General features: G+C 39.6%; 2 protein-coding genes across 2 annotated transcripts; one reads left to right on the forward strand and one right to left on the reverse strand.

Moving 5' to 3' along the window:
- The first annotated feature begins 17,202 nt into the window (after positions 1–17,202).
- LOC116206947 lies at positions 17,203–18,576 on the forward strand. The gene has a single exon (XM_031539786.1). It carries the CDS (start codon positions 17,543–17,545, stop codon positions 18,167–18,169), a length of 627 nt encoding a protein of 208 aa, XP_031395646.1. The 5' UTR covers positions 17,203–17,542; the 3' UTR covers positions 18,170–18,576.
- A 2,242-nt stretch (positions 18,577–20,818) lies between these two features.
- Positions 20,819–25,229, reverse strand: LOC116206613 (aspartate aminotransferase, mitochondrial-like). The gene is made up of 10 exons (XM_031539388.1): positions 24,859–25,229; positions 24,690–24,775; positions 23,738–23,944; positions 23,494–23,599; positions 23,005–23,109; positions 22,756–22,928; positions 22,062–22,221; positions 21,880–21,975; positions 21,545–21,639; positions 20,819–21,252 (listed from the first exon to the last, which is right to left on the reverse strand). Exons 1-10 carry the CDS (start codon positions 25,024–25,026, stop codon positions 21,144–21,146), a joined length of 1,305 nt encoding a protein of 434 aa, XP_031395248.1. The 5' UTR covers positions 25,027–25,229; the 3' UTR covers positions 20,819–21,143.
- Between the last annotated feature and the right edge of the window lie 388 nt (positions 25,230–25,617).

Raw genomic sequence — 25,617 nt, forward strand, 5'->3', positions numbered from 1 at the left:
GAGAATTGCGAATAGTGTTAGTGAAAGAATTCATATTTTGCCTACGGTCACGTTCAAGTTAGCGGGATCATCTTTAACTGTCAATGAAGTTGATCCTGCGTGCCATTTATTAATTTCCTATGATATTCAGTTCTATTAGGTGTTTAGTTTGGTAGTTTCGATGTTGCTCAACGAAAATAAAAAATGATTGAGGTTTGAATGAGTAAAAACCAATCAGAATGTTTATAAGTAGGGATTCGTGGACACATTGTGTGCGTCAGTTTCTTATTTTCATGCGTTTTGATTGGGTATTACACTATAAAGTGACTGACTAATAATATTTATTTATTGCTCAACCATGCTGAGAATTGAGATTTTGTCATTTCTTGGGGGACAATATTCGATTTTTTCGGTTTGGATTCAAAGACAATTGATTTTAACTTTAACTTTAACTCAACACACTACACAACAAAAATACACATTTCCCAATTCAAAAATTTTAACTTTAACTTTAACTTAACACACTATACAACAAAAACATACGTTTTCCAAGTCAAATTTATAATCACATCTCATTTATCCTTTTTCACAATCAAAATCAAAATCAAAATCAAAGTAACTTTAACTCTGAATTCAAACAGTTCCGGAACCACCTTATCAGACCAGCCAATAAAAAAAATCCATAACCAAAGGCCCAAAATTGTTTGGGCCAACGATCTCATCTTTTGCCCAGTTTTGGTTATGATTGACGAGAATAATATTTTGGGCTCTATTCATCGAAAAAGAAAAAAAAAATTTGGGCTCAGCTCAATGGAACAAATAATCACTAATATGGATTTAACAAATATCCCACAAGCACGCAGGCATCCTTGAGGAAATGCTTTCCAGCTTATAATTCTTTCTGTCATTACCAATTTGATCTCCCCCCCACCCCAAAGGAACTCGTGCTAAGGACATGTACATGTGCAACAACAGATAGGCAGTTCGGTCATCGGTTATAGCACCTGGGCGTCACTGACTGACTTACCATGGAGTCCAAAAGATCCTTCTTGAAATGATTCGATCGGTTTATGATGAAAACTTTGTAAAGACAAGATTAATGGACAATTCTCTGTCGAATTGTATTACTGATAAGAACATGTACATATAGGCCAAGTGCCAGCTATTAACTAGGAAACTATAGATAACTAGCCTAAAATATGTATATGTAAGATACTCAGAATATTCTTGCTTGATTGTCAAGAATCGTAATATATCGTAATACTCCCCCTCAAGTTGGAGCGTGAGGATTCCGAACGCCCAACTTGCTGAGGAGAAAACAGAATCTATCTCGACCTAAGGCCTTAGTGAAAATGTCCGCCGGTTGATGCTTCGTGGAGACGTGAGCGGTAGTGATGATGTTTGAGCGAATATGATCTCGAATAAAATGGCAATCAATCTCAATGTGCTTGGTCCGTTCATGGAATACCGGATTGGCAGCAATATGTAAAGCTGCTTGGTTGTCGCAAAAGAGTTTTGTAGGCCGAGATGAGTGAACATCGAGAGAAGACAGTAGACTGCGTAACCAAATTACTTCACTGACTGTAGCAGCCATTGCCCTGTATTCAGCTTCAGCAGAGGAACGAGAAACAGTGGTCTGTTTCTTTGTCTTCCAGGATATAGGACTCCCTCCAAGAGTGATGAAATAGCCAGTCAGAGACCGTCGTGTCATGGGGCAACTGGCCCAATCAGAGTCGCAGAAGGCAGAGAGCTCAAAAGAATCTGGCCGGAGAAAAATGCCTTGTCCAGGCGACTGCTTGATATTGCGTAGTATTCTAAGAGCTGCATCCCAATGATCCTGTCGAGGGTCTTGCATGAACTGAGTTAAAATTTGAACAGAATAACTAAGCTCCGGCCTTGTTATTGTGAGATAGAGAAGCCGTCCAACTAGACGGCGATAACGACCCGGATCGGAGAAAACGGCCCCTGAATCGGACGCGAGATGATGATTCTGCTCCATAGGGAAATCAGAGGGCCGTGATCCTAACATCCCGCATTCAGATAAAATATCTATGGCATACTTGCGCTGGCAGAGAAATAACCCCGAATTCATGCGAGAGACCTCAATGCCAAGGAAGTATCGCAAAAAACCTAAGTCTTTGATGCGGAAGCATGACTTGAGATATTCCTTGAATGAGGTACAATGTCTAGACGAGTTCCCAGCAATGATGAGATCATCCACATAAACAAGTACCGAAAGGAACACCGTACCTCTAGAAAAGGTGAAAAGTGAGTGATCTGCTCTAGATTGTTTGAAGCCGAAAGCATACAAAGCATCAGTAAGTTTAGAAAACCAGTTTCGAGATGCCTGGCAAAGTCCATATAGAGACTTATGCAGTCGACAAACTTGTCCTGGTTGAACAGTACCGAGACCAGGTGGAGGAGACATGTATACTTCTTCGCATAGATCACCATGAAGAAAGGCATTATGGACATCCATTTGGTGGATCTCCCATTGCTTGGCGACTGCTACAGCAAGAAAACAGCGGACTGTCACGAGTTTGGCGACTGGGGCAAAAGTTTCGTGAAAATCGATCCCTTCAACCTGTGTGAACCCTTTCGCTACAAGGCGAGCTTTGTAACGCTCAATAGATCCGTCAGCTCGCCGCTTAATCTTATAGACCCATTTACAACTGATGGGTTTCTTGCCCTGAGGTAATGAAGAAAGAGTCCATGTTCCATTTAACTCGAGTGCTCGTAGTTCCTCGTTCATTGCTGCCTGCCATCGAGGGTCTCTGACAGCATCTTGATATGTCTGAGGCTCTGTATCAGAGTCTATAGCCGCCAGAAAAGAAACATATTTATCGGTAGCACCTGAATAAGACAAATATTGCTTGATTGGATAGGACGTACCTGTGGAGTATGATGGAACAGGTGAGGCCAAGTGTTGAGGGGGGTAATGTGTGACAGTGTGGCATATAAAATCTTTAAGATGAGCCGGCGGTCGTCGAATGCGATCTGACCGTCGTACGTGTGAAGAATGAGAAGGACTGGTGATAATGGGCTCAGCTGTAGGTTGAGGCCCAGACAAAATGAAGTTTTCTAGAGCCAAAGCCGGCCCAAGTTGAGAGAAATCCACGGACTGAGGCCCAGGCGGAATAGAGATCGGGTCGCGTGTCCGTTCTGTGGGTATCGGGTCGCGCGCGAGTTCGCGGGTCGAAGCCTTGAAACCCGGGTCGCGCCTCATGTCAATGGACTCCTGATGTTGGGCCATATTTGGGCCACTGATTGGGCCGTGTATCAGCCCTGTGGGCATTTGTCTTGGTGCAGCTGGACTGGGCGACTCCCCCTGTCCAATCGCCGGCTGGTAATTTAACGAGGACGAATCAATGAAGAACGGTGTATCCCGAATTCTTACATCCTGATCATTGTCGTACTGATCAGCAAAAGGAAAGATGTCCTCATAGAATTTGACATCTCTTGACGCAAAAATTCTTCTTGCCTCCAGATCATAAACTCGCCACCCTTTCTTTCCATAAGGATAGCCAACAAAGACACACTTCCTTGCTCGTGCCTTGAATTTATCTTTGGGCATCGGTCTGATTTGTGCATAACACAGGGACCCAAAAACCCGTAAGTGCGAGTAAGTTGGAACCTTTCCAAAAATTACTTCATATGGACTATTTCCATCAAGGAGCTGTGTCGGGGTGATATTAATAAGATAGGCTGCCGTTAGGATGCACTCTCCCCAAAAATGAACTGGTAGTGATGCTTGGATCAATAGAGCCCGTGCCACATTGAGTATATGGCGATGCTTCCTTTCTACACGCCCATTTTGTTGAGGCGTATCGGTGCAAGAGGTTTGATGTATAATACCGTGTTGCGAGAAGAAATCCTGCAACTCTCGAGATAAAAACTCCGCTCCATTGTCACTACGAATGATCTTCGCGACCCGATTAAATTGATTTTTAATGAGGTTGCAGAAATTAATTAAATATCGCTTAGCTTCTGATTTCTCTCGCAATAGGTAAACCCACAATCCTCGGCTGAAATCATCAACGATCGTCAAGAAATAATAAGCCCCGGAATGAGACTGTGCTCTGTACGGTCCCCATATATCCACATGCACTAGTTGGAATAAAAAGCTAGCTTTATTCATACTATTTGGGAAATAAGATCGAGTCTGCTTAGCCTTGTGACAGACCTCACATTCTTTATTCAAAAATTCATTAACTGGTAGACCTCGAAACGGAACATGACGAGATGGATGTCCGAGCCTTCTATGCCACACATCATTCGTCTTGACAGCTGCTACTAGATCAACGTTAATCTTCGATGCCGCACATTTCATATAATAGACCCCCCCTCGGCGCTCACCGATTCCAATCATCCTCCTCGCACGGTCCTGTATGAGACACAATTCAGAATTGAATTTTATTAGACATCCCATCTCATCCGATAGTTGAGACACAGAGATTAAATTGCAAGTGAAATCTGGAATCCATAATACTCCAGACAGATTAATAGCTCCTCCAAGATGCACTCTGCCAACTCTAACGGCTTGGGTTGTCTTTCCATTTGGGATGAAAACGGGGGAACTCCCAATAATTGGAGATGCCTCAATTAAATAATCCGAGCAGCCCGTCATATGTCTAGAGGCTCCAGTATCTATAATCCATTCATTGTTGCAAATAACAAAATCATTAAATAAGTTACCAGTCTGTATTTCAGCTTCGTCATCACCGTTGTTCATTGCTAATAACCGATGAATCTGCTGAATTTGAGCCTCCGAAAAAGGGAACGTAGACTGGGCTTGTGTTCCTCCTAAATTGCTGTTTGTTGCCGTTTGGACAACGTGGGCCTGATTCGCACGGCCCGGCCCAGCAAATCTCCCGGTCTTCTTTCCTGTCTTGGGCCTATTCATCCGGTTCTCCCAATTCGTCCGGTTCTCCCAATTTCTGGGTTGCCCCTGTTCCCAGCTTCTGTTCCGCGATTCCCAGGAACTAGGGTTTTCCGCCGCTTGATGTTTGCGAGCAGAGGCGTGCTGAAGCTCTCCAGATGCCGGTCTTCCGTGAAGCTTCCAGCAGGTATTCCTCGTATGCCCGATTCTATTACAAAAATCACAGTGAGGTCGCTCGTTTCTTTCGCTTCTCTGATCTGTCACCTGCTGGATTTCTCTGCCTCCTCTCGCCATGTACGCAGCAGCCTCCGGTCCTGTCTCTTGGGCACGGATTACAATTCTTTGCCGCTCATCATGAATCACCATCTGAAATACTCGACTGAGAGAAGGAAAAATCTCGAGATTGAGTATATTTGACCGGACTGTGTTGAAATTGGAGTTCAAACCCATGAGAAATTGATGAGCTTTTTCTTTCTCTCTTTGTGCAGCTCGGGTCGCTCCAATTCCACAAATGCATGCACAAGTGCAGCCAGTTTCTTCGAGCAATTGATCGAGTTCATCCCAGAGACCCTTGAGCAATGAGTAATACTCTGAGACAGGTCTGCCATCCTGCTTCAACTGATAAATTTCGCATTTTAGTTGATAAATTCGGGTTTCATTACCTTGGGAGAACCGTTGTTTCAGGTCGTCCCAGAGAATTCTTGCATTCTCGATACAAGCGATGCTTGGTTGAAGATCTTTCTCCAACGTATTTGCAATACATGCAACAACCGTGGAGTTTGCTATCACCCATAGAGCCCTGTTCGGCTCTCCTTCTGCTGGTTCACGGAGGGTTCCATCAATGAACCCTAATTTGTTCTTCGCGCGAAGTGATATCCGCATCAACTGGGACCATGTGAGGTAATTGTCCCCGTTCAGCTTATAACTAATCAGCTGAACCCCGGTGCCATCAGACGAAGTGACGGTGTAGGGAGAAAGTAGTGCAGCCAATTGTGGCTGATTCCCTCCGCTTCCTGCAAGAGGTGCAAGTGTCTGATCACCAGACATGATGCAGAGAAGGTACGTGATGAGCTTGCCCTTAGGCCAACTGCTCTGATACCATGAAAACTTTGTAAAGACAAGATTAATGGACAATTCTCTGTCGAATTGTATTACTGATAAGAACATGTACATATAGGCCAAGTGCCAGCTATTAACTAGGAAACTATAGATAACTAGCCTAAAATATGTATATGTAAGATACTCAGAATATTCTTGCTTGATTGTCAAGAATCGTAATATATCGTAATATATGACTCGAGAAGATGAGTTCCTTTTACCTTTTCGTGCTCTCTTCTAAAATGGGTTCGACACCCAGCCCGTGTTAGTTAATTTCTCCTATTTGGTATCCAATTAGAGATTTGAAGGATTCAAATGAACAGACACGATTGATTCTCTTTATGAGTACTCACTTCCAAGTTCCACCATGAAAGTCAACTTATACCCCCATAGGAACTGAAGATATATGTCTCCAAAATGGCGTTTCTGCTCCTGATCTAGAGGACCCTTTGAGTGGGAATAAAGATCGAGTTTCCATATCCATTATTGGGAATGGCGTAGAGTCCTTTCATCAGTCACTTGCCCACTTTTGTCCAGCTTTTTTGTTTTTCACCCCTAAATTGAACAATATATGTATCTATATATATATATATATATATTGCTCTATGGCCTCTCTAGCAACACAATATAGATAGAATGTATATTTTTTTCGGTGGTCATATGGATAGAACATTTGTACAAGACTTGCAAGTCATTAGTTTTTGATATAGTATCTCACAATTCGGGGATTTGACATTAACATTAGCAAATATTGAAATTTTGCTGCGGTATTGCGATATATTGAACAGACTAAAGATGCATTACTGTTGCAACACATTTATCGTTGAGAAATTTTCCAGAATCAAAACTTAAGTGCTTACTAAATCTGCAACAATTTACAAGAGATTATAACTCACTGAAAACACCTAGCTCGTGATCAAGAGCAAACCAATATCCAAGCGGAATTAGTCTCAATAAATAAGTTGAGAATATCCAAAAACCCGAGAAAAAGATTACATAAAAAAATGACTCATGACTCAGAAATTAACGGGAATAAAGGAAAAGGATGACCTTAGCTAGGGATATATATATCTTGTGATTGAAGATCCCCTGCATGTGGATCGGAGGTTCCCTTGCTGGGCGGCGGCCTTCCCCAAAAGGCTCTCTAAATTAGTTTAGCAGGGTTCTCTTAAATTATAAAATATAAATCAATCGTTATTACAATATCATTATTATGAATTCAATAACACAATTTCACCAGCTTATTACTTCACATATAATTTAATAATAATCACCTCATTGGAACCTTTCATATAGCATATATATTTACATTAATTAGATGTCCCTGTATGTCTCTGGTGGGTCAGATGAAATCCTCCACTCTAAAAGGACATTTGTCTTTGTCTCCTCTTTAACCAAATATAGCATGAATTCATTCATCAAAAAATATATAGCAAGAATTCATGCATATATATATATATACATACACGTATATGTATATATACACAATCCCTCCCACACGCATATATATTTTCAAAAGCAGATAGATAGAGAACAAGGACCCCAAAAAAAAAAAAAGACAGAGAACTTTCTCTATATGGGAATTGGTGAAGTCTGTCCTGGACTTTTGACTTAACAAATCAGGAGACAGCATCTACAATTGATTAACCATGTATGTTACAATATGCATGTGTACTATATACTTGCATGTTGGTGGAATGATGCATCAATTAATTTACAAGAAAGTATATTTTAGGGTTTTGGAAGCTGTGTCGGTATACAGACTCGACGCAGGAATCACATCTAGACATATATATATATATATATATATATATCTTACGTTCGAGGTCTAAAATTCTTCCTAGCTACGTATACATAGCATGAAATCACAATATATATGAAACAAATGAGGGAAAAGGAACATACCCGATCTCTATATATATGCTCGAAATATAGGAATCGGATGAGGTATTTGTTATATATATAACCGGCTGGCCGGTGCATGAACTTGTTATAACCAATTATTCCATTAGCATATATAACATCACATAGTTGACCGTACGAAATGTATCAGCCATATACTAGAGGTTATATCCATATATTCGATAGTAAGTATGGAATAATTAATATAAATGATTAATGGGAATCGAGAGTGGACAGATTGCAGGCTCCATGCAGTGCTTAATTAAGCTTGATAAGCCCTCCCTTTTCTTGAAGTTATTTTATATACACATACGTAGTACATGCATATATGTGCGTGTGTATATATATATAGAATCTGTCTGAAATAGCTTAGTCAGCATACGGTATCTATATATAAATAAATATAAGTTGAGAGAAAGAGTGAGGGAGAAATTATGAATGAATTTTCACATGCAATTGCTTGCGTTTCCACTTGTAAAATTAAAATGTTGCAGAATTTCAGCTACTCAATTACATTTGGCTTGTACGCATCCTTGAGTTGAGAGTGACCCCACCCTCCCCCCCCCCCCCCGGCTGGCTTTCTCCAACTCCCATGGCACATTATTAGTATCTTAACCTCCAAGTATGCGCATGGGGAAACTTAAATTGGTAACTAATTGGAGGTTAATCAAGCATATATATGCCCGTACACGAGACTAGCTAGTCAGGACTTATTATAGGCTCATAATGTTATACGAAAGGCGAAAGAAAAGCCCGCTTCAAGTTGATGGCAGAAATCAAATTTTCATGCATTTTGAAGCCATTCGAAATTGGGTTATCCCAACAATTTGGCTGGTAAAGAAATCATCTTTCCATGCAGTCATGTAGCTTTTAGTAAACAGGCCTTTTCTTCCAGTTTAGTAAATGCAGATTAAAGTTGTTTTTATCCCGCGAGTGAAAAATCGCGGTCGAAAACAATTTTCCGATGGTCTCTTACGCTGCAATTTCTCAACCGCACGGAAAGGTCTAACTGCGGTATTAAAATCGCTAGCTATAATGAGCTCTGTTGTAGTATGTGAGGCCAGGTAATGACATGCCTCATGAGTCATGAAGTTAAAAAAAAAAACAAAATGATATGGCCTAAAATAAGAAAATAAAGTGTGTAAGGAGACCAATATATCACAATAACGCAGGTCACAGGTTTCTGTGATGGAACATTCTTAATGCATTCTCAAATGGAACTGTAAGACGTAAATTTAATTAGCCTTAATAAGTCACAAAATTGAACGATAATTCAAATAGCTATTCGGACAAACAGAATACTATCAAATTAACTTAATTTCATTAGTATAGGAACTTGGAAATTCAAACCGAAACAAAGGCGAAACCGAAAGATACGAGAGAGAGCCGAGTCCTGTGTTAGACACAAACCCCTTGAAACAGAATTGTCCCCTCCTGGGTGCTTGAGGTTATGTGGACAATCGTTTCCCAGGATAAAACGGCAACAAGCGAAGCAGCAGCACAAACAGCAACGCTTCAGCGAACTCGAAGAGAAGCGTGAACACTTTTGAGGTCGAATTTTCTTCTTGTTTTTCAATCGGCTATAGGAAGCAATGGAAGGCAGGAGACTTTTTCTCTTGTCCTCTTTCCTTTTTGCCGTGTGCCCCTTTTATAGACTATGGGTTCCATCCGTTATATGACTCTTCCTATTCTCCATTTATGGGGAATAATTCACATATATTCAATATACATGTTAATGACATTTGATTATTCATGAATGCAATCCATTCATTTCTTGTAACCGCCAAGAAAATCAAGAGTCATTAGCTCGTGAGCAATTTCCTCATTCACCCGTTAGCCATAATTTCCAACAATCCCCCACATGAATGGAAATTGTTTTGTTTCGACTCGTACATAGTGTTCACCAGTTGAACCTGTATAGGATAGGTAGGTGTCACCACCCTTGAACCTTCCCTTGTGAAAATGCATGTACTTTACTAGCAGTCCAATAGACACGATGTCCTTGAATTGTTCTGCTGTTTTGTGTAAAGATATTACACACCTCACACAAGATTCAACTGACTTCCTTCGGTTCTCATAGTTGTGTCCTTTTTTTTGCCATGGAACACCGTTCTGGTTCTGCGAGAGTTTCTGAAGAATTAAGTCCATAAAAATTCTCCTCTAAAGCGGCCTCACTTTCCTCTCACATAGGTGATTTCACATATCATTAAAGCAATTTAGATTGCTAGCCTTATCCGTTTATCACTGTTTCATCAAGGAATGGTCCAGGGATTTTCTCCCCTACAGTGATTTGATTCGGTTCTATAACTTGGTTGTCCCATTGAACTTAGATCTTGGGATCTCCAGTCAGCTAGGTTGGGTGTCCGCTATAAAACCTTTCCTCTAATGGACTTTAGACCCATTCCCTTTGACAACTTCTCAAACTGCTCTTTACTTAACCCTTTGGTTAGCGGATCCGATATATTATCCTTTGACCGCACGTAGTCAATAGATATAATTCCAGTTGAGATCAGTTGTCTAATGGTGTTGTGTCTACGACGTATATGTCTAGACTTACCATTATACATATTACTTTGTGCCCTTCCAATTGCTGTTTGACTGTCACAGTGGATACAAATTGGTGGCACAGGTTTTTCCCATTGAGGAATGCCCTCTAGAAAATGGCGTAGCCATTCAGCTTCTTCTCCACATTTATCCAGAGCAATAAACTCAGATTCCATTGTGGACCTAGCGATAATAGTTTGTTTCGAGGACTTCCATGAAACTGCTGCACCTGCTAGTGTGAACACATATCCACTAGTGGATTTTGAATCCGTTATATCAGATATCCAATTCGCATCACTGTATCCCTCTAGGACAGCTGGATATCTAGTATAGTGCAGCCCGTAATCTCGAGTGTATCTAAGGTATTTGAGTACCCTGACAATTGCCTTCCAATGGTCTCCACTCGGATTACTCGTATATCTACTGAGTCTACTAACCGAGTATGCAATATCAGGCCTAGTACAACTCATCAGATACATCAGACTTCCAATGACCTGCGAGTATTCTAACTGAGAAATACTCTCTTTTCTATTCTTTGATAGATGAAGATTATTGTCTATTGGAGTCTTTGAAATTCCAGAATCATTTTTGGTAAATTTTTCCAGAATTTTATCTATGTAGTGTGACTGACTCAAAATTAGTCCATCTGATGTTCTCATGATTTTAATTCCTAAAATCACATCAGCGAGTCCCATATCTTTCATATCAAATCTTGAATTCAACATATTCTTCGTAGATTTGATCATTCTGTCATCACTACCAACAATGAGTATGTCATCCACGTAGAGACATAAAATGACGTAACCATTTTCTGTTTCTTTAATGTATACACATTTATCACACTCATTGATTTTAAATCCTTTGGAAATCATTGCATTATCGAATTTTTCGTGCCACTGTTTTGGCGCTTGTTTTAACCCATACAATGATTTGACCAATTTACAGACTTTCCTTTCTTTTCCTGGAGCCACGAACCCCTCGGGTTGTTCCATATAGATTTCTTCATCTAAATCTCCATTTAGGAAAGCTGTTTTCACATCCATTTGATGAACTTCCAAATTACGCAATGCCGCAACTGCAAGTATCATCCTAATGGAATTTATTCTTGTCACAGGAGAATAAGTATCAAAATAGTCCAAGCCTTCCTTTTGCTTGTATCCCTTAATTACAAGCCTGGCCTTGTACTTATCAATGGATCCATCTGCTTTCATTTTCCTTTTAAAGATCCATTTGGATCCTAAGGGTTTACAACTAGTGGGGAGATCCACTAATTCCCAAGTGTGACTTCGCAGAATCGAATCAATTTCACTTTTGATTGCCTCCTTCCAAAGAGGTCCCTCAGAGGAATTTACTGCTTCAGCATAGCTTTGTGGTTCATTTTCTAACAAATATGTCAGAAAATCATTCCCGAATGATTTTTCAATTCTAGCTCTTTTGCTGCGTCTAGGTTCAATCTCTTCATCCGAACCCTGCCTTTCATGATCTACGTCATGAAGTCCATCATTCATAGTGCACGAGGTTCGTTTTGATGAACTCGATACCTCATTCAATTTACATGGAAATACATCTTCAAAGAACGATGCATTCCTTGATTCCATTATCGTGTTCTTGTGTATATCGGGAATCTTAGATTCATGCACAAGAAATCGATAAGCACTACTGTTATGTGCATAGCCAATAAAGATGCAGTCCACCGTCTTAGGACCGATCTTTACTTTCTTTGGTGCCGGAACGACTACTTTTGCCAAACACCCCCACACTCGCAAGTGGTCGTAGGATGATCTCCTACCTCTGAATAATTCATAAGGTATCTTTTCCCTTTTCTTTCGAGGCACCTTATTTAATAGGTAATTGCTTGACAATATTGCTTCACCCCACATATTTTGAGGTAATCCTGAACTTAATATCATCGCATTCATCATGTCTTTCAATGTGCGATTTTTGCGTTCAGCAACACCATTCGATTGAGGTGAATAGGGTGCAGTCACTTCGTGTATAATTCCGTATTGTGCACAGAATTCCCCGAAAGGCGTTACATATTCGCCTCCTCTGTCACTCCTCAATCTCTTGATTTTCTTGTTGAGTTGATTCTCAACTTCATTTTTTATAGAGAACAAATTTCTCTATGGCCTCATCTTTGCTTTTCAATAAATATACGTAACAGTATTTTGTACTATCATCGATAAAGGTAATAAAATAATTATTACCACCTCTTGTTGTTGCGAACTTTAAATCGCATACATCACTATGAATTAGATCTAGTGGCTCGGTGTTCCTTTCAATCGTTTGAAAGGGTGATCTTGTCAATTTTGCCTCAACACAAATTTCACATTTGTGCCGTGAATCAATTTGGAATGTAGGTATGTGATTCAAGTTAATTAATCTACGCAAAGTATTATAATTAACATGACCTAGTCTTCCATGCCACAAATCAGGAGACTCAATCAAATACGCAGAAGAACCAGAATTCTTATTGATTATGGTCATTACATTGAGCTTAAAAAGCCCGTCACATACATATCCCTTTCCTACGTACATTCCAGACTTGGACAGAATAACTTTGTCCGACTCAAAAACCATCCTGAACCCATGTTTGTTCAGCAATGACCCGGAGACTAAATTCTTCCGAATCTCAGGTACGTACAATACATTGTTCAGAGTCAACTCCTTTCCTGAAGTCATCTTTAAGACTACCTTTCCTTGACCTTCAACAGCAGAATGGGCAGAGTTTCCCATATAGATCCTTTCCCCAGTGACCGGTTCGAGCATAGAGAACAGGTCTCTATTTGAGCACACATGTCTGGTGGCACCGGTATCAAGCCACCATTCCTTTGGGTTGGACCCAATGAGGTTCACCTCTGAAACCACAGCAGATAGGTTGATGTCTGCCACATCTCGAGCCATTTCATTGACCACGTTTGCTTCATGATCCTTTTTCCTTTTTGGGAGCCTGCAGTCAGCAGATCTGTGACCTTTCTTGTCACAGTTGAAGCATTTCCCCTGAAACTTGGGCTTGAAGACTCCTCCATTCGTACCCAGCTTCTTCTTGCCTTTTTTGTTCTTAGAGCTTTGCCCTTGCTCCATGACATTTACCTTAGCAGCAGGGAGGATGAGATCCTTTCCAGAGTTTTTATTGTCTTCTTCAATTCGAAGCTTGACAACAAGATCTTCCATTGTCATCTCCTTTCGCTTATGCTTCAGATAATTCTTGAAATCCTTCCAACCAGAAGGCAGTTTCTCAATGACAACAGCCACTTGGAAGGATTCACTTAGAGCCATTCCCTCAGCCTGAATCTCATGTAAGAGCACTTGCAATTCCTGCACTTGACTCATTACGGTCCTTGAATCCACCATTTTAAAATCGAGGAATCGTCCGACGAGAAATTTCTTCGCACCGGCATCCTCTGATTTATATTTACGGTCCAAGGATTCCCATAGTTCTTTTGCCGTCTTAAACCCCTGATAGACACTATACAGGGAATCATGAAGACTATTCATGATATAATTCCGGCAGAGATAGTCGGAGTGCTTCCAAGCGTCAACCGCACTGAGAGCCTGCACATCTGACTCCCCCACAGATAGGGTTGGAGCATTTTCAGTCAAAAATCTTGCAAGGTTCAGAGTTGTGAGGTAGAATAGCATCTTTTGCTGCCACCTCTTGAAGTTCAACCCATTGAACTTCTCGGGCTTCTCGACATGGTTCACAGGGACCATCGAGGGAGCAGCCACGTTTTGGCTAACCAAATGGTTAGGCAAGATAGGAGCAGGGCCGGAGCCAGTAGTCTGGCTTCCGTTGGTCGTATCTCCATCGTTCCCCGACGCCATTCGAATCGTTCAAATAACAAAATTCTGTTTCAAGATTGTAAGACGTAAATTTAATTAGCCTTAATAAGTCACAAAATTGAACGATAATTCAAATAGCTATTCGGACAAATAGAATACTATCAAATTAACTTAATTTCATTAGTATAGGAACTTGGAAATTCAAACCGAAACAAAGGCGAAACCGAAAGATACGAGAGAGAGCCGAGTCCTGTGTTAGACACAAACCCCTTGAAACAGAATTGTCCCCTCCTGGGTGCTTGAGGTTACGTGGACAATCGTTTCCCAGGATAAAACGGCAACAAGCGAAGCAGCAGCACAAACAGCAACGCTTCAGCGAACTCGAAGAGAAGCGTGAACACTTTTGAGGTCGAATTTTCTTCTTGTTTTTCAATCGGCTATAGGAAGCAATGGAAGGCAGGAGACTTTTTCTCTTGTCCTCTTTCCTTTTTGCCGTGTGCCCCTTTTATAGACTATGGGTTCCATCCGTTATATGACTCTTCCTATTCTCCATTTATGGGGAATAATTCACATATATTCAATATACATGTTAATGACATTTGATTATTCATGAATGCAATCCATTCATTTCTTGTAACCGCCAAGAAAATCAAGAGTCATTAGCTCGTGAGCAATTTCCTCATTCACCCGTTAGCCATAATTTCCAACAGGAACACCTGCAGACAACAAATTGGAACTACTTCAAATTAATTGAACAATTTAAAAACCAAATGACCTCTCCATCGATTGGGAGCCCGTTGGGATTTTGGATAGCAGTGTACGCACCGAAAAATCAGGAACCAACTCTATGTTAGTTGCAACAATTTGTTGACCAACTAGCCCTTTTACCCAACGGATGGAAACTTGAACTTTAACAACCCTCATAACTTGTATTAATCATAGAAGTTGTACGTGTTAAAAGTAATTTCAGGTATTGACTTTCACTTAATTTCACCACCATTGGCCCATGAAATTAAAGAATCGGACTAATGGTTCCTAAGGACCACATAGGATGATCATGAGATATTTGCCCGGTATTAATTTATTACATAGGACCCCTTCGATAACGACCAAATTAATGTTATAAATGGTCCACACCCGTCATCATGCACTTGAATTAATTCATTACATTCATCAATTTCTTCTGATATGCATTTTAAATAGTCTTGAACTGCAAAGAAAACGAAGTTTTGTTAATAAATTAATAACAAATCATTTAATATTTGATGAAGAAGCGCCCCCAAATAATTAAAAAGAAAATAGCTATCTACTAGATCAGACACTTCACAGGCCAACATCATGCGTACCAAAATGTCGGGATATGCTCTTCACCGTTGATGATGGATTCATCTCAACCAACGAACTCTAATATATAATACATCTTAAATTTTAACTATAAGTAAAATAACAAAAAACTTTTGTGTTAATTATTATATAAAAATCCACGCGTTAATTACACATTATAGTCAGGACCAAAACCGACGTCGGACAGGGCCCATCTCGATCCATAAATGGTCTGATAACAAATAATTGTCGTTAAAAATAAATGTAAGGTGCCTTTTTTCATAACCAAAAATGGGGCACAATAATAAATAGAGTGACGTTTACATGCCAACCAGGTGGCAATCTTCAGTAGAATGCACGCACCCCACGCTTTGTTATTAATGTACACCTTTATATAAATCTATATGTATATGTAGGATGCATACAACTAAAAGAATCATGAATTCTTAATGCAATGGCCAATACGCAGACTCGAGATCGAGAGGTCTTGAATTCAATCATCACCAGAAGGATGTATGTGTTTTTTTATTTCGTTTAATTTCCTATCTTTGTACTAGGCTCGTAAGTCTTCCTTATAATCGAAAAAAAAAGAATCATGAATTCCAGGAAGACGATTTGGTGTAATTGCACAAGCTGCCGCTTTGAATCATGAGGTCTGGGATTCGATTATCATTAGTAGGACTTCTGTGCCCCTTTATTTAGGTTTGTTATTTCTATTCTTGTATTAGGTCATAGGCATCTCTTACAAATTTTTTTAAAAAAATCATCAATTCGAGTCAAACTCCTCCCCAACTGACTGATGAAAGAAAGTATCTTGGTGATTCCCCTCACTATAATATTTTATACGGGTATAAATTAACGTGGGACCAAATTCGATTAGTTTGTGGTCCAATTAATCTCCCACATTTGTGAATTGGGAAGCACAAAATGTAGACTCGATCCCATGGGAATAGTGTTCCACCTCTATATATGCGACGGTGGGATCCTTGATGGAGATTGATTCATAACATATATATACATATGTCTTTCGGAAGCTATGGTGATATGTCGTAGCATTAGCTCGGGTTTGAAATTTAAGAAACACGAAAACCATTAAACTCGCAAGTAAGTTGATTGTGTAGTATTTTCTTCCCTTGGCCTCTTAATTTTTCCACCTGTCTATATATTATACTAAAAAAGAAAAAAATATTCCTATCTGGAATTATTTAATAAAAAATAAGTGGTCATACATCCATAAGAAGTTAATTAATATAAGTAGATATGAGAAGGTCAGAGAACTGATTGTATATACCACCAACTGCCAAGAAGGCCATTCTATTTTAGACCTAGCCAATATCTTCAAGTCAAAAGATCAATCGTGCCTCCCAAAGGGCATAAAGAAAAGAGAGAACAAAAACCAAATTAAGATAATCAGTTGGCCAATTGTCAGCTTCAGAGACAACATTTGATATATGTCATACTGGCTTCTTCTTAACATGTGATTTAAAAAAAAAAACTATTGTACTAGTTTTTCTTTTACAATAAAATCAAACCTCGTGATCTCAAGTTTTATGCATCAAGGAGTATAGAAGGTATATGAATGATATAAAGATAGAAAAAAAAAGGGGGGAAAGAAGTGAGCCTTTAGCTAGGGCATTTAACTTATATATATACTCTCAGATGCTACTCGTCTTCGAGATGGTTATGTTTATTTAATAAAGAAGTAAATATTTGAAAGAAATTATAAAAAAAAAAAATTAAAGGTATGATGTTGTAGATCCTACATTGACATTTGGGGTAGCTCATCTTGGGCAAAGCAAGCTTTAAATTAACAATATCCCAATCCCCCAACACCACCTCCACCATATGCATGATGCCCTGTGCTCACTCCTCTTCCTTCTCCTCCTCCTCCTCTTTCCCAAACCTCTCCTCATACTCTCTCCAATATCCAATAAACCCATTCCTCTCTACAGCCATCTCCATTTCATAATCTATCCAATTACAAGCCCCATAAGAATTCCATATCATCTATAGCCATCAAATTTGAGAGCCAAAATGCCCAACCCAACAACCCCTAATGGTCACAGCCTCAATCATCCCTCTAGGAATTCCCTCCAGCTGATGATCAACCAAGAAGATGATGACAACAAGTTCGTCTCCAAACTCCTCTCAAAGGAGAGCTCCGTTGCCAACCCTTCCTTTAGGGTTTACTATGGAGGTGTTGTTGGATCTGTGCCCTTCATTTGGGAGTCTGAGCCTGGCACACCCAAGCACACATTGTTCACGACTCGTCATGACAACTTGTCTCTCCCTCCCCTCACCCCTCCTCCCTCTTCCTTCCGGAGCACCACCGGGACTAACTCCGATAAACGGCTCCCCAAGAAGGCCGTCAGGAGATCCGGCTTCCTCCACCGGGTTCTGTGGAAGATGGGGATCGTGAAGAGATCGTCCCTGATAGTTCGCTCATCTTCTTCGAGCTCATTGGGTTTCGTGTCCATCAAGCCGCTGGATTACCACCATGGGAGGAGGCGTTTCGCGAGCCAGGGGTCATTCGACTCGATCACCCCGTTCGATGATTATGATGATGAGGACAAGCACGCCAGATCAGTACCCCAGGCAGCTTCATGCTTCGGGATCGGCAGGAGGAACGGGACAGGCCCTCGTGGATGCTATGGGTGGTGACATTGCGCATATAGGCGGATCTAATGTATATCAGGTCATAATTTCATTAGAACGTGATCAGTCGATGAGTTTTTTCAGCATGAACATTGGCGTCGATCGTCTCAAATGGGCCGGAGTCTGAGAGCGCATGCGTGGTCATGAATTAGTTCCGGTTGTAAATTTAGGCGTCGGTGAACCCACCATTTTTCTTGGATAATATATAAGCATGCGGTGGCAAAGGTGCACTTCACATGCCTAATAAATTATACCACATATATGTCCTCTGTGTGTGTGTATATATATATATGGTTTTTTATTTAAAGTTCATCGCGAACAGAAAAACGTGGGGGGTTGCTTCTCGTTTAATTATAGTAAACAAAATTTCGTTTGTCACTTTTATGTTTATACGGACTTGTTTTATTTGCATACAGAGTTGATGGAAGTTTCGAAATGCGGGAAAATAAATTAGTGGATCGTGATATTCCCAATAATACACGTATAGATGAAATTGACCGTTGATTTGGGTGTCTGATCAAATTAAGTTAGATATCTGACTTTTGATAATCTCTCTGCAATCTTATTATTGTCCTCAAGCTCCTGCCAATAATTAATTGACAACATTTATTTCATCTCCTAACAATATATATACAATTAGCTAGATTTCTAACTTGATTTAAGTTTTCGTCATACGCATATTTCTTTTCTTCTTCACATAGAGCCTTTGTCCAACAGAAATATCCATCATCTTATGAATAATTATTCATTAGTTTGTTTAGTAATTTAATTTTTGTGACGATATTACTATCTTTTTGTCACTTCGACTTAGCCATTGAGGGGGAAAAATGGACATACAGCAAACTGCAGAGAAATTTTCTCTACAACTTCGTGTTCAGTTTTACGGACAAGCATGAACCGGTTTTTTTTTTCTGTTTCTGTTTCTGTTTTTTTTTTTTTTTTTTTTTTTGCGGGTGGCATGAACGGGTTTATGCCTGAACTTATATGGATTGCATGAAATCTCAATCTATATACGATGACAGTCAGAATTTCTGAGGCAATCGTTATATTTAGTTTTCATTTCTGACATGTCCCTCTGGAATGAGCTGTTAATGCATGGACTAGGAATGGACTAGGAGATAGAAGACCACTGCCTATGTTCTTCCCATGATATTTATTGTAATGGTCCGATATATTTACATGTCAAAATAAAAATAAAAATAAACAAATTTTAAAAGAATGAGAATGAATAAAAAATGGATTGATCTAAGTAGTTCGGCATTTATTCCTCTTAAATAAGATTTCGAATTCGAATCTTAATTATGAATGAAAAAGAAAAAATCCATAATAAAAATAGTTTTACATCTTAGTTGGCCGATCCGGCTTTATTAAGATTGACTGTTAGGTTCCGGATATCAGGATGTATGAAAAAAAAATGCTTTTTTTTCCCTTCATTATGCACTATGGTATCTGAAAGTCCAATGAGCCTCGACTAATTTCGTCCGAGGTCGGCTCACTAAGGAGTAAAGCTCTCTCAATGTAGATTTTCTTCATTTATATTACTCGAATTCGAGATCTTATTTAAGATAATCAAATGCCGAACTATTTGAATCAACCCTCGATAAATAACAGAATGTTTTTTTTATAATGGCCTATAACATTTATGAGCTGAGGGTGAATATTTTTGTGGCACCAACTTGTCCTTTTCACAACTTATTTAACAGCTTCAATTTCCTAATTTGTGAAAGTGGGCAATGCTAGAGCTATAGCTTTGGCCGTCCATCTTATATTAAAATCTCACCAAAAAATAAATAAAATGTCCCATTTTTTTTTCCTTTAGCGATTTATTATATAATAATATCTTTGTGTTTTTGGGTGATATATAAAGTGATATCTTATAACTTCTACATAGTAATGCATACTTAGTTGTTGGAACTTGGTATGTGTGCTTTATTTGTTATTCATCATTTTTCGTCCACACCACGCAGTGATGTTAGATGGCAGGCAGGTCCCACTGCACTTCAATTTCCTGAATTTCGAGATAATTATACTCCGTTTGGTTTCGCAGTTAAAATCATCAAAATTTTAATTTTAATTTTAACTCAACACACTACACAATCATTTGTCTTTTTCCACAATAAAAATCAAAGTTACTTTTAACTCCGAAACCAAACGCACCATTATTCCTCCTCGCAAACTCGAACCATCACAATTAGTTCTCGAGTCCGTCATTCGTCAGATATCGCATTCACACTTTCCCTTTAAGTATGCCTCATCTTGTACCTCGAAAATGTAATTCGAACTCCCGATCCTGACTGCACCTACCGTTATGTGTTTCTCTGATGATTCATATTTATCGATTACTAATTAAGTCGGCGCCTCTGACAGTATCAGGAAGATGACACACATGAAGTGCCAAACATCGTATCTAAGGTTCGCCCCTAATCTTCATTTTGCACGTGAACTGTCGGCAAGCCAGTTTTAAATGATATACAAAATATTCATCCAAAAAAAAAATGATATGCAAAATCTTAATTGGCTCCTAACCTATTAAATGATCTGATTTTTTGAAGTGTTCGGGTCCATCAAATTGAGTGAATTATCGAAAATGTATCAATAGCTTACAAATATCTATGTTTCATGTATATATACGTATAACTTTACATATCAACCGTGAGCAAAATGACGATAAGTCGATATATCAAGACATGATCGATATAAGAGCTTAAGTTGATAGGTACTGTCACCCACCTGATAGTTAATGTATCAGTGTTTAGTCTGCATCAAAGAAACATAGTAGACAGAAATGTTATTCTGATTCTGATTATAAAGTATTTTCGACTTAATGGTACGTATTCTTATCAACGTCAAGAGAAGATTCACATAATTCTATCCCCAATGCCCTGAATCGAGGCTGAGTTTACGTAAGAAATCAGCTCCGGAAAGGGGAAGCGCCGTCTGGAACCTCAAGAATCTGGCAGTGGCTAGGAAAAATGAGCCGCTAAAAGCCCGACTCACCCAGGATCTGGGACTCCTCATAACCCGAATTTGTGACTTCATGTATTGCATTTGCCAGATAGTTCACGTTGCCCGTTGTAACCCCTGCCATGCTGCAAAACATATCCAGAGCACTTGAGATGAACGATGTCGTGTGCCCATAACCTCTGTTTCCAATGTTTGTTTTAAATTTCAGCAAACCAATTTTTTACAAGGCGGTAGAAGTAGGTGGTAGGATGCCATTTGCAGTTATATATACAAGAACAGCTACAGAGCTTGCAATTATTGAGCATTATGTGATCTCCTGATTCGAGGGCATACAAACCGAGAATATTGGAAAAGAAAAAAAATGAAGAGAAACAAGAATAACCGCATCATTTGTAGAGCTTCCCGACGAAATAATACCTGATTCGGCCATCAGAGGTCATGTATACATGGAACTCCCTTACTAACCTATCTATCTGCTCCGCCTTTAGCCCAGAATAGCAGAACATCCCAACCTGCAGTAGCACTAAATTGTATTAATACAATTAAAGGTAGAAAATTTATATTAGTCCGGCCATCTTTTAAATCACAACCAAAGTAATAATGAGGTGCATCCAGCATTCAATGCCCACCCAGCAAATTAGATGCCATCTTGAAATGGAGCACCCAAATCTCACAGCACGTGGTCAGCAGCCGAATAATTTTCTACTTGCAAGACACTCAAAAAATTCAAATCCGCCTTAGTAAATACTAACCTGGCTTGTTATGTGCTCCCAGTTGAGAGGAGAACCCAATTTTTCGAGACTTTCACGAAGAGTAGCCCTCATCCCTTGAATTCGATCTGCCATAATCTAGAAGGAAATTCTGGTATCATGATACAGGTGGGAAAAGGAAATGCTATACCAAAAAGGGAATGCCCCAAAGATTTAGTTATTACTTTAATTTCTTCCGTCCAGAGCGCCTTAATAGCTTGATCTCCCAAGATTGTCGAGACCAGCAACACACCATGAACAGGGGGGCTCCCATACATTGCCCTTGCTATCTGCTGCAGTTGGCTTTTAATAGCAACTGCTTGCTTAGAATCATCACAAATAAAACTGCAAAATATATTGACTCAGAATTTGACAGTCTGAAAGAACCAGTTGCCCATTTCATACAAATGACCATGGTGGGAATCAAAATACAATTTTTTGCACACACTAATTTTGTTTCTAATATTTAATCAATGTCCTTTCCAGAGTCACTTTTCCCCTTCATAATAATCCCGGTTATCCTGAATCACCCAGTATATTGAATATTTCCAATTCCATACAATTTCTCCAGGCAAATCTCAAGTTTCACAGCAGTCCTTATGCCACTTTATAAGTTAGAGTCTCGTCAGTTCAATTAAGCCAAAATGTTCGGGCCACATAATCTCTCCCAAAAATCACATCCTCTTTTGAATCTCATAAATTCAAACATGTTGTTGGTCTAATTCAATTTGAAAAATTGAGTTAACCACAATGATTGATTGCTCTCAACACAAGGACGATTTTTGGAGAACATTGGCCAACCAGTTTATAAGAAACTTTTCCATAACAGATGTATCAGACTCTTATAGGTCTGAAATTGAACTGGAACTGTAAAATTACCTGAGACAACCAACACGATGCCCATATAGTCCCATGTTCTTTGCGAAGGACTGAGCGCAGGCAACTAAATGCCCATCTTGGAGGAAAATATGGATTGCTCTGGCATCCTTGTCCATAACTCCACTTGCAAAGCCTTGGTATGCAACATCAAAGAATGGAAAATGATTTTTCACCTGAAAAGACAATGTATGGATTAATAAGAGACAACCATAGATGCTAGACTATGACATATGTGACAAAAAAAACTACCTTTAAGTAATATGAAATTTCTCTCCACTCTTCCTCAGTAGGGTCAACGCCTGTAGGATTGTGAGCACAAGGGTGCAATAAGAAGAAGGAACCTTCTGGGGCATTCTACAATCCAAGAAATCGGAGCATCATCATCCAATTGATTGACAATTCGTTCTAATCAATTACACTGCACAACTAGAAGATACATGCAATTTATGCTTTAAAATACGACAAGATCTTTTTTTATTTTTTAATGTAAATAAAGTCAAATTTCTTTATACTATCGGAATGACGCCTTCTTTTACTAATTCATTAAATTCACGAATATTTTCCTAAAAGAAGTTGATCATGTATACAAGAGGACACTCCTGTTCCGTTGGCAGATGAGAGGATTCTTCAGTGTCTGCCATTGTGATGACTAAGAGAGTAACTCAGGAACACAGATTTTATCCCAGAAAGTTTTACAGGGGAAAATGCAACTGCAAGTTACTATGGAGGTGGGATTACCTTAATGTCATTAATTAGTCCCTCAAAGTTTAAATCCTTTGACTGGGGATCATAGTAACAAAAGTTTCTTGCAGAAACTTGGGCATCTCTCCAAATATTGTGGTGGCTGTCAAAAATTGGAGGAAAAAGAAAATTAAATATTGGTAACCAAATTATGGTACGATAATTCCATATGAACTTTCAATTCCTACACACAGTGAATCAAAAACTAAAACGTAAAAGACTTATAAGGAATAAACCTCACTTGGACCATGTGGGAGCAGGAAAATACATATGGGAATTGGGATAGAAGCGCCTTTGGAATTCTGCAAAGAGACGGCATGCACCAGTGCCAGAGAGTGCTTGAATGCCTGCAAACCTCCCCTCCATAACAGCATCCGAATCTTTTCCATAAATCAATTTACAACTCTCCTCCACCATTTTGGAGTTAACTGCAGCAGAAACTGACTCCCTGTAATGCAACTAAAGTATAAGATTCTGGATACTAAGGTAAGTGGGATTACTTCAAGAACTCCATATGCTGAAAAGATGAAATTATATTGCAAAGTGATGCATACTCTGAATGCAAATTGTCAATTCAGAGGTGAGTCATCACAGCAAGTCCGCAGTTAGAGGCACAGAGCAAAACTCAAAACGATTTGCCTAGCCCTCATACAATGTGAATTTGGGAGTCAGTAAGGAGATATCTTTTTCTTGTGCAAGGAGGAAATTCACCCAAAATCTTATAAATTGTGATTCATTAATCCTTTGGAAGGATTAAAAGAAACGGGATAATACACATCCTCAAAAACATCCCTACCATAATCTCGGCGATAAGATAGCATTACATATTGCTAACCTATTATTGTATTTGACTTTCTGGCTGTATCGCATTTGATCAAGACTTTTTCTCTTCGTATGTTGTCCTGTACAGTAACCATCTCTGTACCTCTCTCAGCCTTAAAAAAAAAACTCAAGCGTATCTCCATATAAAGAGAGCTCATAGTATCACGCCATCCAAAGGAAAAAAATCAACTCGATACGCATTTTACCAAGACATTCTTTCTTACTACCTATATGAGCTTGAGTGCATCTGCAACACAAACTGCTCAATGGCGAAGGCCAGTTTCTCTTCTATCATCAAAGCTACCCTTCAAATAGAGCACCAAATAGCAACTAACCATCGGAAAATTATGCAGTCGAGACTGAGAACTTACAGAAACTCACTCCCGGCAATCTTTGCCTCAGCGTCCCGGACGCACTGAAGCACGACGGGCCTTCCCTCGTCATCACGATAAGCTCCCTGCATTCAACAGAACCATCAGGCGCCTCAGCGGAAGCGTCCTTGACCAAGATCAAGAAACGGGATACGTGAGACTCGATTACCACGCCCAGATTGATCTTGTTCGGGCTCGGGTCGGCGAGGAAAGCTTCGGTGACGCCGGTGATGGGGTCTTTGGGAGCTGGGCTCACGTGCTCAAATCGTCGAACAATTGACATGCATCTGCTCCTCCATGCTCTGCCACTGTTACCCACCAAGTTTCTCCACATCATGTGATGTTCCTTCGCTTCTCCTCCTCTTCCACCTCCTCCTACTCCTTCTTCCGATTGAAGTGAGATCAGTTAAGGTCAGATTCAGCATAGTTATATGCGGACCAATGGAGCTGCCAAAGTCTGTTCTTGATTCGATGAATAGATTTTCTCCTCTCCACTTCCGGTGGGCCTCTCACTCGGTTTTCTCTCCTCGGATTTTGAAAAGAGCTGAGAGCGTTGACTACCTAACCTTTGTCGCCTCGGGCATTATTTTTTGTTTTTTTCTTGTCTTTACGAAATTGCACATATCCGTCCTCATAATTCTATAGTTTCGGATTTTTTTTTTTGGGTAAATGGTATAACTTCATAGATAACAAAATGAATTTACATCAGATACCAGTGCCAATTACCCCTGTACAGAGCAGTAAGCTAAAGAAACTCAAATCCCCCCCCCAAATCAACTAAGTGCAGTATCAAAATGGCGAAACATATACCCCACTAGAGTAGAATGTACAATTTTGCATGAGAAGCGGGGAAGAACGGACAACTTTGCTTGCACATCCGAGAAGATCTTTCGAATTATGACTGCCGAAGACGAGACTTGCTTTTGGT

Source organism: Punica granatum, chromosome 5 (genome assembly GCF_007655135.1).
Source record: "Punica granatum isolate Tunisia-2019 chromosome 5, ASM765513v2, whole genome shotgun sequence".
Classification (NCBI taxonomy): domain Eukaryota; kingdom Viridiplantae; phylum Streptophyta; class Magnoliopsida; order Myrtales; family Lythraceae; genus Punica; species Punica granatum.